We start from the raw sequence: 16117 nt of genomic DNA, 5'->3' as shown, positions 1-16117 counted from the left end.
CCCTACTAAAAAGTCTGTCCCCATCTTTCTTGTAAGCCACCTTTAAGTACTGGAAGGCTGCAGTAAGGTCTCCCCGGAGCCTTCTCTTCTCCAGGCTGAACAACCCCAGCTCTCTCAGCCTGTCCTCACAGGAGAGGTGTTCCATCCCTCTGATCATTTTTGTGGTCCTCCTCTGGACCCGCTCCAAGAGGCCCATGTCTTCCCTGTGCTGAGGACCCCAGAGCTGGAGGCAGCACTCCAGGTGGGGTCTCACCAGAGCGGAGCAGAGGGGCAGAATCCCCTCCCTCGACCCGCTGGCCATGCTGCTTTGGATGCAGCCCAGGGTACAGCTGGCTTTCTGGGCTGCGAGCACACGTTGCTGGCTCATGTCCAGCTTTTCATCCACCAGTACCCCCAAGTCCTTCTCCACAGGGCTGCTCTCAATCCCTTCATCCCCCAGCCTGTATTGATACTGGAGATTGCCCCGAACCATGTGCAGGACCTTGCACTTGGCCTTGTTGAACTCCATGAGGTTCACGTGGGCCCACTTCTCAAGCTTCTCCAGGTCCCTCTGGATGGCACCCTGTCCCTCAGGCATGTCAACTGCACCACTCAGCTTGGTGGTGTCACCTGCAAACTTGCTGAGGGTGCGCTCAATCCCACTATGTCATTGATGAAGATATTAAGCAGTACTGGTCCCAATACGGACCCCTGAGGGACACCACTTGTCACCAATCTCCATCTGGACATTGAGACATTGACCACTACCCTCTGGATGTGACCATCCAATCAATTCCTCATCCACTGAACAGTCTGCCCATCAAATCTGTATCTCTCCAATTTAGAGAGAAGGACGGTGTGAGGGACCGTGTCAAAGGCCTTACAGAAGTCCAGATAGACAACATCCATAGCTCTTCCCTTGTCCACTGATGTAGTCACTCCACCATAGAAGGCCACTAGGTTGGTCAGGCAGGACTTGCCCTTGGTGAAGCCATGCTGGCTGTCTCGAATCACCTCCCTGTCCTCCATGTGCCTTAGCATAGCTTCTAGGAGGATCTGTTCCATGATCTTCCCAGGCACAGAGGTGAGGCTGACTCATCGGTAGTTCCTAGGATCCTCCTTTCCACCCTTTTTAAAAATGGGTGCAGTTTACATGGAAGATATATTTTCAAGATGAAAACAATGACTTACGTTATTTTTCATCAAGCCCAAAATAATAGGGAAGATAAACAGCAACGTCTTCTCCCATTTCCCATTTCCATTTTGCCACATATGCTTCAAATTCAATTGCACTTCATAACATGAATTAAAACTCCAAACATTACATACCTTCCTCCTGTTTCTTAATTTTTTCACTGATCTCTGAATTTTCCTTTGTTATTAAATCAACATCTTTGGTTAATGTGTTATTAGTTTCTTCCAGCTAAATGAAAACAAACACATTTTAAAATAAAGAACTTGCCATAAATTCCGAAAATATTTATAACAGTATTATTTGAAATACCCTTAAACGTATAACAGCCATTTACTTGGAATGCCTTCCTCAGATTACATTAAAAAAAAAAATTGCTTATCTCTCATACTTGAATTTTTAAAAAATGGTACTTTTCTTCTAAGCTGTCTTGATTTACCAGAAGGCTTTTTAAATATTTTAAATACACCTGTCCCAGAGGCAGTTCTTTTTTTTTTTTTTAAATGATCTTTGCAGAACTGACAACACTGTAGTATATAATTAAAAATTCAACTTAAGCAAAATTAGATTGGCAGTTATTGAATGTGGCGATTTTCAATTAATTTGTGGTACTTTGGAAGAAGTGGTACCTAGAGGCCTGATCACCTGAATCCAGACACCTGAATCCAGACAGAAAAGCAGCTGATAGATGATACAACTCCAGCATTGAAGGCTAGAATAGATTCATGGCATCTGCTGCTAAATAATTGTCATATATCAAGAAAAACAGGTATACATCAGCATAAGAATAAAACTAAATTTGGTCTAAGTCAAAGCATACATAGGTAAACGTGTACATAAGTGTGCAAAAAAAACCTGAAAGGAAAACCATTACACTTTCAATATGTTAGCTGCCACAGTCAGAATCACTTTGCTAACCACTTAAGAAATACATATTAAAAACCAGACATAATTGCATTCCTGAAAAAGGGGGTTTTTTGAAGCCTATAGAAATGACTGTGCATCAAGCTGTCTGACAAAATTATCAGAATATTTGAAACCAACAGACATTGGCAAGGAGGTATTCCTTCCATGCCACAGAAAGACAGTCTTCTAAATGCTTCTTAAGAAATGGTGGCATTCTGGAGATTTCAAGCTTATAAAAGAAAACACATGTAACAAACACTACCTCTGCTATCTTTACACAGAGATGTAATATCCATGGTAGCACTAAAAGAAAGCTTTGAGCAATTGATCCAAGTTCAGTTATGCCTAGAGTTTTACTGAAGTTGTACACCCCAGGATTCTTAAGAAAATCTGCATATCTGATGCTAAATAGGAAAAAACAATAATGGTAATATAATTATGCTACATATGACTTGCTATTTGAAACTCTTCAGTTAAGACATTTATCAACCTGATACTAATACTCAAGACCTACGCTAAAAAGTATCTTGAAAAATTGCAGTTTGGGGTTTGGGTTTTGGTTTGGTTTAATAGTTTACCAGTGGGAAGAAACTCAAGACTTCCAAGTATTATTTTTTTAAAAGACTAAGTTATTTTGCAATAAAAGTCTATAATACACAGCTCCACAAATTTACAAGATTTAAATAATACATTGGGCAATGACAAGTAGTAATTACAAAAGGCTTAATAACTGAATTACAGACATTCACTTAATTTTCATTCTGGCTTCACCTCAGATTCATCAAGTCTATATTTCTTTGTGAGTTCACATGATGGCATTTAAATGTTGAAGGTTCCAGCTGGGTCCAAAACTTAAGATACTTAAATAGGTATCACTTATGATCATAACAAGACTTAATAAATTAAAATAAAAACATAAATTTCTGTTTCCAGCTGGAAGATATATACAGGTATTAATTACAGCAGAATAATTTACCCTTCTTATGATGCTGTCCTTATCAGTCATTTCTTGCCTGTGTCTTGATGCTGCTTTTTTGCTTTCCTGACTCAGTTCAAAATACTGTTCTTCAAGGAGTGCTCGTGCCAACCGTTCCGACTCAGCTTTGGTTTCAGCTAAATCCAACTGAGTAGTGAGTGTTTCTCTGTAAAAAGGACATTAAGATTTTGTTCTCCTATGCAAAACACTCCAAATTTTCAGGAAGACTAACAAACACAAACTACACCACTCAGCTAATTGTCATTATCTTAGTTTCTTAAGAAAAACAAGATTTACAAGACCACACTCCATATAGTTTTGTCTTTTGATGGTCCACACAAGCTACAGTAGCAAGCTTACTATAATTCAATTAAAATTTCAATCATCCATGAAACACCAATCCTTAGGAAAACAGATGTCAAATTCTCCTGCCTTTAAGGAATAAAAATAAAATTAAATTGCATGTACAGTGTGGTCCACTGGAAGATATTTAACCCTATCAGCATTAGCCACCTCTTCACACAAGCTTACTGCTCATGAAGATGTGTGCTCCAGACTGTTTGAACAATAAGGAAAATTGTATAAGGTTTCTGAAAACATATAGTGGTTCTATGTCTATGCAACCTTCTGCAGAAAGGCTTGCATATTCTATCTACAGCTTGAGGGGCAGGGGGCGATAACTTAGGTGCAGTATCTCATTAATGTATACACAACTTCTAATCACTTCAGCATACAAGCCAAACTTTCTTGCTCTTGCTTGGAGTACAGGCAGAGCTCCTATATATTTGCCTGCAAAGAAACCCACATAAAGCACAGTGGCCAGTCTAGCACCCACAAGTCAGATGTACCCAGCAACATGTGACACAGCCCACAGCATGCTGAGATAGAAGTGGCAATACATTACTGCACTATGGGCTCATGACAGATGCCCTTCCTGCACTGCAAAATAAAAAAGAGATTTATGCAATGAAACACTTATTACTATGGAGTCCACTGATTTGATACATCTGTAGTAGATACGGGCCTCTACTGTAAAAAGGTAACTGTTGAAGTATACTCAGAGTTTGTCACAATTCCCATAGTTGTATCCAGGTGAAAAACATTTATGATGAACATAAAATTGTGGAGAACAGTGAGGGAATAGAATAAAAGGAAGCTATAAAAATAAGTAAGAGAAGAGGGAAAAAAAAAAAAAAAAACAACAAAACAAAAGAGGAATAAAGGAAGTCTCTCCTACCTTCCCCCCCACTTTTCTTTTTAAGATGGATACTACTCCTGAACAATTTTGCATAGACAGGTATTTTCCTCCTACATTGTATTTATTAGCACAACATCTTTTCTTTCTTCCTTTCTTAGCTCACCAAAACGCATCACGAACACTGTACATAGCCTCCTCCCTTTAAATTGTTTTGCAATGCTGATGCTTAAGTAGAACAAGAGACTCAGACTTTAGAAGAGAACTCTGCTTCATGCATAAGGCTACTGTCTCCTGCTTCAGAATAAATACTATTAAATAAATTAATAAATTGGAAAAACAAGCTTAAAAAACTTCTTTCCTTATTTGCTAACTTAGGAAAAAGTACATCACGATTAATGGTTGTAGGATTAACTGGTTTTGCTGTAATCAGTATACTAAACTTAGAATTCAAAGTATTTTCATTATCTTTTTCTCAAATTATTCTACTGGCTATAGAAATATACCAAGTAATTACCAGGGTAATATTATCAAATTAAAAAAGTTGTTACACAAGGAAGATGATTACCACAAATTGGAATGTTTTTTCAAAATTTTGCACCTTCCTAAATTCTCAGGAGTTATCATTCTTCTTCCAGACATTACAAATAGAGTCCAAAGCAAATATGAATACCCATATTTGGCTTTGCAAATCAGCATAAGTAACATCCTATGTATTTGCCATCTTACGAGGTGTTATGGAACACTTTTGAGACTTGTCTTTTTCTGAAGGAATTAAACATACTCCGATTCAAAATCTTCATGAGTGAGACCATACTATATGGAAAAACTTATGTCTATTCGAGAAACACAATGGGCATACTTTTCATTTTGCAATTCCTGCATTTTTCTTTGAGTTTCTTTATTCTTTTCATCAATTTCCTCTTTCAGTTCCTTAACCTGAGTTTTGTAAAGTGTCTGTAAAAGAAAGCATAAAAATAGAATCATTATTCAAATTCCATAGTGAAATTCTTCATTGTTTTGGTACTGGTTGGTTTGAATCTGTCAAACCCCAACACATGCCAGTACTGTTTTTAATGGAATTTCCTCCTTCCTGCCTGTCCAAGATGCTCCTTTCCGGCTTCCCTTGTGTAGGGAACTGACATGACAAGGTTAGTTTTCAATTTTCTAGTCTGGTTTCCTACATAGCTGTACAAACACACCTGCTGACAAAAGGCAGGGCATGCACTAGGACATAACTGGGCAGGTCTCTTTGAGACAACAGGACAAAAGTGCATCCTCTTGTAGCATGACTGTCTCAAAATGTTAGTCAAGCCTAATACTCTCCGATGCTTCCAGCTGTTGTATTCTCTTTGCATGTAACTATGTATCTTTTCTCTTAGACTTTAGATTTTTTGTGTACAGACTGACTTTGTCTTAATAACTGATTCAACAGAGGTCTGATTTACATGAATGACTTCTGTTCTTAACTACTATATTGTTATTAACACCACCAGTAATTCTGAAAGTTAAAATTTGATCTTCTACAGTAAAGTACTTTTGCTAAATATTCAGACTGAATTATGAATGTCTCATTTAACCTACATGCTAGTGAAAAAAGAGAAAACTGAGAATGAAACACAATACTCTGGATCTTCTTATTAGCAGTATGTTATGAAGAAATGCACAAAAATCTGTAACTCATAATGAAATTACAATCATATGCAGTTTACTGAACACAAAAATTTTCATTGCCCTTCCAAGGAAGAAATGAATTTACAAAGTATTTCCCAAAGAGAAATGAAACTGTCCATATTCACGAACGTATTTGAAGTTTAGGCATTACAGAGCATCTCATGCTATTGTTTCTTTTCACAGAAATTATACAGATCAAATTAAATCTATGAAATACACATTTTGGCTATCTGGAGTACTGAATAAGGCTCTTCTGGGACTCAGGTGCAGAGAAGTTACCCTTTTAGAAGGACGAGGAATACATGCAGAGTGCTACTGGATCTACAGTTCTTAAATACACTTATGGTAGATCAATAGCACAGAATATATTCCAGTAAGTACAGAGATTTTGAACTCTCTACAAACTTTACAATTATGTCAGGAAAATACCTCTTTTCCAACCTCAAGACAGGAACTACTCTGATGAATAATTCAGGTAAGAGTTACTCAATGTTATATATAAGATTTGACAAATAACTACAAAGCAACATATTAGATAGACTATCCAATGTTTTCTAATTTTTTGTTCATCGCTCGTATTTCAAGCAGGATTTTGTGAATTGCTGATTTATGCCAGGTGGTTATTTACATTTAAAAAATGTTAATATGTCAAAATATTCAATGTTCAATGATTTCATGTCAAAATGTAGCACTCACAATTCTTTACAAGTCTTACCGAAAAATACTGCTCAGCTTCAAGCTGATCCTGAAGCTCACGCATTTGACCTTCATTTCCTCTGTACTGTCTTTGAAGAAATAAAAAAGGAAAGCAGGTAAAAGTCAACTACTAACAAATGACAGACTATTTCTAACCAGAACAGCATCCTATTACATTTGCACATATATTTCACAAAGACCAACAGTTTGCTGCATCCTAAAATTCTGATTTAATTACATTCCTTATTCTACCCTGATGATTGTTTCAGTACGTAATTCAGAAGACAAGAAGTATTCTAAATGGAGAAATGTTAAGTCAGCTGAAGGAAGATATTATAGAAGCCTAATTAATGAAAAATGTCTTCAGTCAACTTAAGAAATGTTAAGAAAAAGAATCAGGTAGTTAAAGGGAAAAAAAGCTATTGACTCCAATGCAGTAAAACTAAAAGTCCCACATGATTTAATAAGTAGTATCACAGTCAATCCATAAAAAAGTCACTGAAATAAAAGTGGCATATATATATATGCCTTGACATCGAATGATGAGCCAAGAATTGTTCTGCCTCATAGCTCATAACAAAAATATTCCAACACTGAAGGCTACATACAGAAATCATAACATGCAGCTAAAAATATTCTTCTAGTTTAGGAAAAAATGCCTATGCATCAGAGAACATTTTTCACTCATAGGAACAGGCAAAACAGTACATGTATAATTAAGCAACTTTTTCCATTTTACTTCAGATTTTTACTTACTTAGCAAGTTGAGCCAATTCGAATTCCAGTAATCTCTTTGCTTCCAACAACGTATTGATTTCCTGTTTCAGCTGCTTCTCGGAACCCTTCAAGTTATCTGCTTCAAAAGCTTGTGCCTTTAATTCATTCTGTGCCATTATTCGCTTATTTGTCTCTTGTTCTAGCTGAAGTGCTAGATTCTTTACCTAAATAAATATTTCAGTTTAGGAGCATTTGCTGAATAACCAATTGCATGTGGTTGAAAAGTGTTTCATATATGGGTTATTTTATGTCAAACACCATCGCCTAGATGCTACACATTGTACAATACGTAAAAATATTACTCAATCTCCAAACACTTCAGTGCAATAATCTTATAGAAAGCTGCTGCCCTTAAGAACGTACAGATATGACGCTGCGTGATGATAAAGCTTCCCCACACTTAGCTTATTTCAAAGTCCCAAACATGTTTTATCTTATCTTAAAGGCAACAATGGAAAAAACCCAAATTGTCTGCTGAAAGGTCCTGCAAACCTCTCTGTGGATTTCAGATCTTAAAAACTTCTCACCCTAGAAAAAAATGCAGCCTACTACCTATATAAAAGCTAATTTACACAAGTTTTGACCCCTAAGAAAGGTGTTATAACCTTCATTCCCACTGCCCTGTAAAGAAAAGTAAGGATGAAACTATTATTCTTAGTACCTAGTTTTCACACTCAATATTCTAATTGCATTTCCTTGAACAAATGCCTTTCTGGAGAATGCAAACTCAGAACTCCAAACCATCCAAATGAATCAGATTACACAGTCAAATTCACAAGCAAGTTTTTCCTTTAAAAAAAAAAAAGGAAACAAAAAATTGCATTATATTAAATCAAGGGCTCAAATATGCAAGGCATCCAAGAGCTAAGAAACAAGCGGAAATTACCTAACACTATTTAGGCCAATAACTGTCTTCAGTTCTACTGAGAGATGTATTACACGAGGAGTTCAGTGTAAGTGAATTTAATTTTCTATTTCTCAGTGCAACTATAATTTCTTGTTTATATAGAAAATTGTTAGTGATGAACATTTTACTTACTTCATCTTCCAGTCTCTCCTTTTGCTCAAGAAGGTGTTCCAGTTTCTGCTGAGATTGCTTCAGGTCAAAGTCCAGCATGGAACACTGTTTTTCAGCTTGAACTATTCGATTTTCTGCCTTTTCTCTTGCTGCCCTCTCTTCCTTTACTTTTTTTTCCATTTCTAAACAAGATTAAGGAAAGAAAAACAAAATGAATATGCACCATCTGCAAGAATGCTTTTGTAAACACAGTCTTAAATATCCTAATATTTTTCAGATCCTTTTGTTCAGCTATTTAAGCTCTTCTGCTGTTAGATGGACTGATTACTGAGTAAAAACTTCCTGGCATTATTACAAGAAACACTAAAATTAAAGAAATATAATTCTGATTTGCATTACAAGCACTGGAATATTATCACGATAACTGAAAGATAAATAGTGAAAGAAATAAAAAATGCAGATTCTTGAAGTAATAATTATGAAATAAAGGCAAAGATTCATTTCCATGAATGGACAGTAGAGGGAAAGAAAAGAAATGCTACCATTTGTGTTAGCTTTCTGAAAAGTTACAAACTACACATTTAGGTACTGATAACCTTCACAAAGAAAACCCGATGTATTCAATTAAGATATCAAGATACATTTTGATTCATGGATATGTATCTCTAAAAGAAACTTCAGCACTTCAGACAACCCTAATACAACACCAATATTTTTAATGCAGTTACACAGGAATGAATGCTCCAAGACATCTGTCTTGACAATGCATTCTTTCAATTCAATTTAGCATTAGCCAGAATTTCAAGATTCAATAGCATTTTAGAAGCCAAGGAAGGCTTTGAATTGCAAACACAGTAAGATATTCAAAAGATTAAGAAACAATGCAATTTTTATGGTACAAGTACCATGTTAGAAAAATAATTTAAAATGTGTGGTTTTCACATTTTATGATCTTGATACGCATTTTCTTTATACAAGGGATTAAATACTTGTATAAAGGTACTACATTATAAGATGATGTGTTTTAAGATATCATAATCAAAATACCTTTTATTATGTGTTTACCTGAAACCTGCAAGAAACACTTACCACACATTGCAACTGATCTTGCCTCCTCTATTGACTGATGTTTGTCGGTTAACCGAGCTTTAGTCACTTTGTGTTCATTTACTTCCTGTTCTAACCGGTCTTGTAATGATTTGAGTTTGTAGTTCAAATCTATCTCTAAATTATTCTTTTCCTAAAGATAAGAAAAAAAGTTACCAGATTTCCGTAACATTTCTATGACATCTGAGGGGACCATATTTCCTTTCTACCCTCTTTTAGTGGTAACTTTTTTTACAAAGAAATTATCAATGTTATTTTCCATGCTTAATAAAGAATAGTAAAAGACAAAAACTGTACTCAGTGCTTTGGAGAAAACTTCATTAACTTTTTTCAGTAGTCTGTAAATTCGTAAGATAACGGAAACTTGTCAGTTTGAATAATCAGTAGTCACCTAAACCGGAAACATACAACTAATCCACTGACAACACTAGAGCACAGAGGAATTTGAATTATTGTTACTTGGATGCATTTCTGTTATTCCACGGTTGGGATTGCCAGCCATTAACAGTAACTCATGAAACAAGCACTGGAGATAAGCTTTGAGAGACAGGGACTTGCCTTTGGATCGCTGCTTCACATAACACCAAAGGAGAACAGTAACTTTTTGCACCTTCCCTCATACGTAGTCGTATCTCTGGTTTATTTGGATAGACCACACAGCACAGCAAGTCTTTACCTGATCTCAAAACACAGAGCTATCTATGTAGCCTATCTAGAAAAAGGGTGCAGGATTTCCTTTTACTCTTCTTTACTTGTTTCTCCATCTTGGGGTGGGAATCAGAGATGTTAGGGGAACACGCTGCTACCATTCTGAGGGAAGGAGGGAAAAAAATTGAAATGGTTCAGCTCCAAAGTTGATCAAAAGGTCTAGTAATGATCCAGTAAAATTAAAATCCAGTAAAAGCAGAAATTTAAATTTCAGGGTTTTAAAAAAAGTTCAAGGCACAGATTTTCAGGAGGCAAGTCTCTGCAGCAATATTTAGACAGGCAGAACAAAAATTACTGGCAAAAGAGCTGGATCCTTGAATCAGTGGTAGTGAATGATAAACATGAATTTTATGCCCAAAGCTATAAGTAAGAACTACCTGAGGACTTGTGAGACTTACCATCCTGATGAGACTGTAAATTAGCACTATTTAGTTAATCATGTTAACACAAGACTGATTTAGAGCAAGAACACAGGACTTAGCAACATCAATAAATACTATCTGAAAATACAGTCAAAAGCTGACAAAGAACATTAGCCTCAACACCATTTTACCATACCTTTTCTGAATGATTAAGCATATCCTGTGCTTGTTTTCTTTCCGCTTCCACTCTTTCGAGATTGTTTTTAACATTTTTCACTTCTTCTTGTAAAGTTGTAATCCGAACTGCCATAAGACATTAAATATCATTCAATATTAGTTACTTGACTTAGATCATTAGGCTGTTCAACCTTTCTTGATTTCTGGGCCCCTAAAATATTTACACCTTGAAACTTCTTAGACACACAAAGGCTGTACATTGTAAAGGAAACTGATCTTTTTAGCCAGTCTTTATGCATGCCATTAGTAACAAGTCACAAAAAACAATCACATGCAAAACTTGGTACCTGCCTTCCACCACTTCCAATATCTAATATGCAAGATTTCTTCCATTAATCCAAGTTTTGCTGTGCTATGCAACAAGCACCTTTTCTGATGTTAACTCCACTAATATGTAGATAAGGGAGAGAAAGCCAGTCTCAAATGGATCTACAGGTACTAATGCAATATGTATTCACCTAACTGTGCCTCCAGTGCTCTTCCATGGATAAAGGAACTATTCCCCGTCCCCCACAGGATCTACCACAAGACCCTGTGTTGCATCGTAAGTTTATACTAAATACTAAGTATAATCACAGAATGGTTTGGGCTGGAAGGGACCTTTAAAGACCACCTAGTCCAACCCCCCTGCCATGGGCAGGGACATCTTTCACTAGACCAGGTTGCTCAAAGCCCCAGCCAACCCGACCTTGAACACTTCCAGGGACAGGGCAACCACAGCTTCTCTAGCCAACCTGTTCCAGGGTCTCACGACCCGCATCATAAAAAATTTCTTCCTTATATCTAATGGAAATCTACTCCTTTTTAGTTTAAAACCATCGCCCCTTGTCCTGTCACTACAGGCCCTGGTAAAAAGTCTCTCTCTGTCTTTCTTATAAGCCCCCTTTTAGTATTGAAAGGTCACAATAAGTGTCTCACTAAGTCTTAGTAGTAGTAGTAGCAGTAGTGTGTATGTATATATATGCGCATGCCCAAGTAGCAGTGTGTGTATAAATATATATATATACACATATATATATAAAAGCTGTAGTATATATTTCTAGATTGAAGAATTTGCATTAGTTCTTTCAAATAAATACGTAAAAAAATATTTTGGATTGCTCTATATTACACTTAATACCTTAAATACAGTATACAAAAATACACCTATCAATTCAAATACATCGGTCTACAGCACAGTTTGCTTCACTAAATTTTGAAGTATAAAGAGACATCCTGGCAATATGTAAGAAACCATGAGACGGAAAAAGATAAAGTCTTCCTAAATATTACGCTTTTCTTATCCATTTTAAATGTGCTTTTAAAAACAGCTACATGAGTATTTTAATTATATAAAGTTATTTGGGTATATACCAGCAAAGCACCTTAACCCTATACCCTTCAGAAAAAAGATCCTTTTCCTGCAGGCTGCTGAGTTGGATGTGGTCAAAACCACATTTTGAAGTGCACAGAATAGTCTTCTCGTGCCATTTGTACCTCCTGCTCGCAATTAACAACAGACCGGATCAAACTACATTCAGTCATTTCAGAGGAACTTTACAATCATTCAACTGAAATTGATTTACTATATTTGAAGCATAGTAAACAGGCAACTTGATTCTTGATAGTTCTTTCTTTGTGCTAGCAAAGTTTACCTTAAAAAAACAAAAACAAAACCACACAAAAGTCCTCAACAAAAGATCGTGCCTCATGGAAAACTATTTTCAATACTGCAGACAGGTGGTTTAAAATGACAAGTTAAGAGGCAGAATCCATTAGCATAGGCAGAGTCATGAACTAATGTATCTGAATAGTTTCTAGTATGAAGAATCAGAAGTACAAATGGTAAAAAGTTCCAAGCATCCTGAAAAAAAAGGGATTCTACAGCTGCATCCCTTATGATGTTCTTCATCATGCTTAAGAAGTAACGTAGAAGCATCATAGAAGAAAATAAATGCAATTTAACAACAAAATAGCTTTCTCCACAAATGAAAGAAGAGAAAGTGCAGGGTACGCCAACTTGGATACTGCACCAAGGCACTGAGTGTTGTGTCTTCTCTAGCACTGTATCAGCTTTTCATATTTTTGTACCACTGGACTCGTGACTTTTAGTCAGGGCAGCCCCATAGACTTACAATCAGTGTTTCCCACTCTTTGATTTTGATACTCTCCCTCCCAAGAGTCGCTCAGACATGATCAGGAAGCAAGATCCAATCTTCAGAAATTGTTCTATTAACTCACACTTGGTTTGCAGGTTGGCTTTCCTCCCTTTATGTAACTGTACTTTATTTAATAAAGTCGGTTATCATAACTTTTTTGATAAAGTATAAATACAGAAGAATTACCCTGTAGTTCTCCAATCATTTCAGATCCATGACTTCTGTCCCTTCGTTCTGACTCCAAAGCTGCTTGCAGTTGGTAATAATCTTTCTCCACCTGCAGTTTTGTGCTTTCTAGAGCTCTGCACCTTTCCTGCAGTTCTCTATTCAGTGATTCTACCTGACTTAATGACTTGCTCATTTCTGTGTTACCCTTTCTCAGTCTTGCTGCTGTATCCGATTCTGTCCTCAGCAAATCATTTGCTTCTTCTAGCTGTTAAAATAAAACAGACAGGATTCTCAAATATAAAAATTATTGGGACCAGTTTTTTGAATGCTCAATACTGCTTCTCAAATCTAAGATATAATTACGACAATGAACAGAAACGACATACTTGTTTTTGTAATTGTGTTATCTTCTCATTTGTAATTTGTGAATGTTGGCTGATTTTTTTCAAGTCTTCCATCTGATCTTTTAGCGTTGACACTAAAGAGAAATTACACCATTAATACATCAGATTAGAAAAAACCTTAGGTTTTGGGGTTTGTTTTTTTTTACACAAACACACTCAAATAAATTCTTGGCATATAATAGGCCTTTTGTTGACTTTTTGCTTCTTATATACATTTTTAGGTCAAATTCTGTGCTTGCAGAACAATGCACTCTGTAGAGAATAGAACTTGAAAATAAGACAAAAATATTGTGTTCAAATAAAAATACACTCAAGATTTGAGTCCAATATTTGAAAAGATCCCTTTAAAGTTGCATAGCACTTAAGATGCTAAGGTAGTAAATTGTTCCCCAAAACACATCATACACCTCATCAGTGTCAATGTTTGGACAACATGGCATACCTTCATTTTCCACATTCCGTCTTTTTTCATTCTCTTGTTCAATTTTTCTTTGGTAGTCATTTATCTTATGTTGCAATACCATCTTTTCCTTCTCAATCTGAGACACGGTTGATTCCAAGTTCTTTCTTTGATTTCCCTAAAATTAAAAGCATTGGTATTTTCTATTTACATTTTAAGGAATGATCCCTAAACCAGTATCTCTACAATTAATTAATCAAGGAAACTGATGCATCATTTCCAAAGAATGAGTTTCTGGCTTCCTTGAAAAGGTGTTCAGAAAAGATGGCTTTTTTAACTTGTACATGACAAATTTATGAAATTACTAGAAAAGTTATTGTTAATGTGATTATATGTAAGTAACTATTCAAATTATTATTAAGAGACCACATAAGGACTCAATAGAAAATCATCTGTACATTAATTTTTAGCGTAACTGATTTTGATAAACTCCAGAGAAATTGTGATGAGTGAGACTAAGCAAAACATTTAGCAGAGGAAACAGAATTCAGCATGACTTGCAGAAATAAAAAATTTTTGAAAATGTGTACAAATAAAAATGTACATCCCAATGCTATATATTGAAATACAATGGTTTGGTCTCAAATTTAAACTCAGAACAATTTTTTTAGTCACAGAAGTAATATCTTAAAACATGGAAGTACTGAAGAAGGCTTCAGTGAGGAAAATAATTACCTCTTCATCCAGTTCTTTCATTATCTTGTCTAGCTTTATGTTTGAAGATCTAAAAATAAAACAAAATAATTTAAGTAATATTTGAGAAGGATACATTGTACATACTGTTTTTCTAGTGAAATAATTTGGGACTTACTAAAGTGAAGTTTTTTTTTGGCTAATGCTATTTTGTAATAAACATTTGAAATTGAAGAAAACAATCAATCACTGGAAATAATTTGTAAAATATATTATTATGTATTTATCAACTTTGCTGCAGATTATATATGCAAAACGTTAGGTGCCATATTTTCTCCCTTAATCTGCAAATGTAAAAACAGTGTATGTACACAACACATTATCCTTAAAATTAGAATACACTGGTGAACTGCTAAAACTTCCTCCAGTTGTGAACTTTTCAAATATCTAAAATGGTTTGTTAATTCAACAGTAGACAGCTTCCTACCATGAATAAAGATATTTGAATACTATTATTCAAGTCTCTCTGTTGAAGCAATGTATTAAAACATGGTACTATAGAGAGAGTGAGGTTTAGTGCATAGTAAAACCTCAGTTAAGCGGCAGTAACATTGACACATCCATTGCATTTTTGTAGCTACCCCTCTTGAAAGAGGTAACAAAAAGGACCCAGACAATGTTACCTGGCAGGTACAATAAGGAGAAGTTACAGCAATATATCCTATCTACTAATTCTGCAGTGAACAGTATGACATATCAGAAGACACACTGCTGTGCTCTGACAACTTCAGTAGTACTGCAGGAAGACAGTTACTGAGTATCTTTCAAGCAATGTACATTCTGCTTGTGGAAAGCAATCAGAATGTGTGAACAGTGAATTTGTGTTTAAGCAAGAGGCAGCATCACGCAGTCTAAATTCCCACCGGACCATTTTGGCTACCAGTTCCCACGTAAGTAGCTTGTACAGCTACATGCTGTGGTCCTAATTCACAAGCCTGAATTCTTCCTATATCCTATACAGACGTGTTGCCTCCTGGCTTTATTTAGGCCTTCAGGAAAAGACTTCAAAAGGAGAAGCTAACTGAAGGGGAATTTAGTTTGCATGAATCTGAGCAAATATTTCTGATTATCAGGAAAGAATCCCAACTGTTTGTTTGTAAGTGTAGCTGCAAGAAATAGGCAAATTCTCACATAGTTGCTTCTTGAACATGGTAGAAACAAGACTTTAGAAAACAAATAGCTGTTCTTACCTATCAGTCACCGGAAAAAAAACAGGAATGTGGTTTTCCAACAAGTACCATGTATTTAGAAACCAGATAGTTAATTCCAATAATCCAATATATGCAATATATACAGTATTTTACATTTTTTAAAAAGTCAGCATGATCATTATGTACCTCAATCCAATAAAATATTTGAATTCAGAGATATCGAGTAAACTCAAACATTGAAGTGTTCAGAAAGAATGTGTGTTACATGGGTGCCAA

The 16117-nt window shown here is 35.7% G+C and overlaps 1 protein-coding gene across 2 annotated transcripts in view; it reads right to left on the bottom strand.

Moving 5' to 3' along the window:
- The window catches only part of ROCK1 (Rho associated coiled-coil containing protein kinase 1), a 95086-nt gene that overhangs the window by 24885 nt on the left and 54084 nt on the right, over nucleotides 1-16117 (bottom strand). For both annotated transcript variants that reach the window (XM_041122835.1, XM_030011200.2), the window contains 12 exons: nucleotides 14673-14721; nucleotides 13980-14115; nucleotides 13520-13611; nucleotides 13152-13398; nucleotides 10787-10893; nucleotides 9503-9653; nucleotides 8435-8595; nucleotides 7375-7559; nucleotides 6638-6707; nucleotides 5111-5205; nucleotides 3054-3219; nucleotides 1309-1402 (listed from right to left, as the gene is read on the bottom strand). In XM_041122835.1, the coding sequence (XP_040978769.1) occupies nucleotides 1309-1402; nucleotides 3054-3219; nucleotides 5111-5205; nucleotides 6638-6707; nucleotides 7375-7559; nucleotides 8435-8595; nucleotides 9503-9653; nucleotides 10787-10893; nucleotides 13152-13398; nucleotides 13520-13611; nucleotides 13980-14115; nucleotides 14673-14721 (1553 nt within the window). The remainder of the gene's footprint in view (nucleotides 1-1308; nucleotides 1403-3053; nucleotides 3220-5110; nucleotides 5206-6637; nucleotides 6708-7374; nucleotides 7560-8434; nucleotides 8596-9502; nucleotides 9654-10786; nucleotides 10894-13151; nucleotides 13399-13519; nucleotides 13612-13979; nucleotides 14116-14672; nucleotides 14722-16117) is intronic.

The sequence above is a fragment of the Aquila chrysaetos genome, chromosome 4 (assembly GCF_900496995.4).
Source record: "Aquila chrysaetos chrysaetos chromosome 4, bAquChr1.4, whole genome shotgun sequence".
Lineage (NCBI taxonomy): Eukaryota > Metazoa > Chordata > Aves > Accipitriformes > Accipitridae > Aquila > Aquila chrysaetos.
The sequence above is the reverse complement of the archived record's forward strand: the minus strand, read 5'-3'. Positions and strand labels throughout refer to the sequence as shown.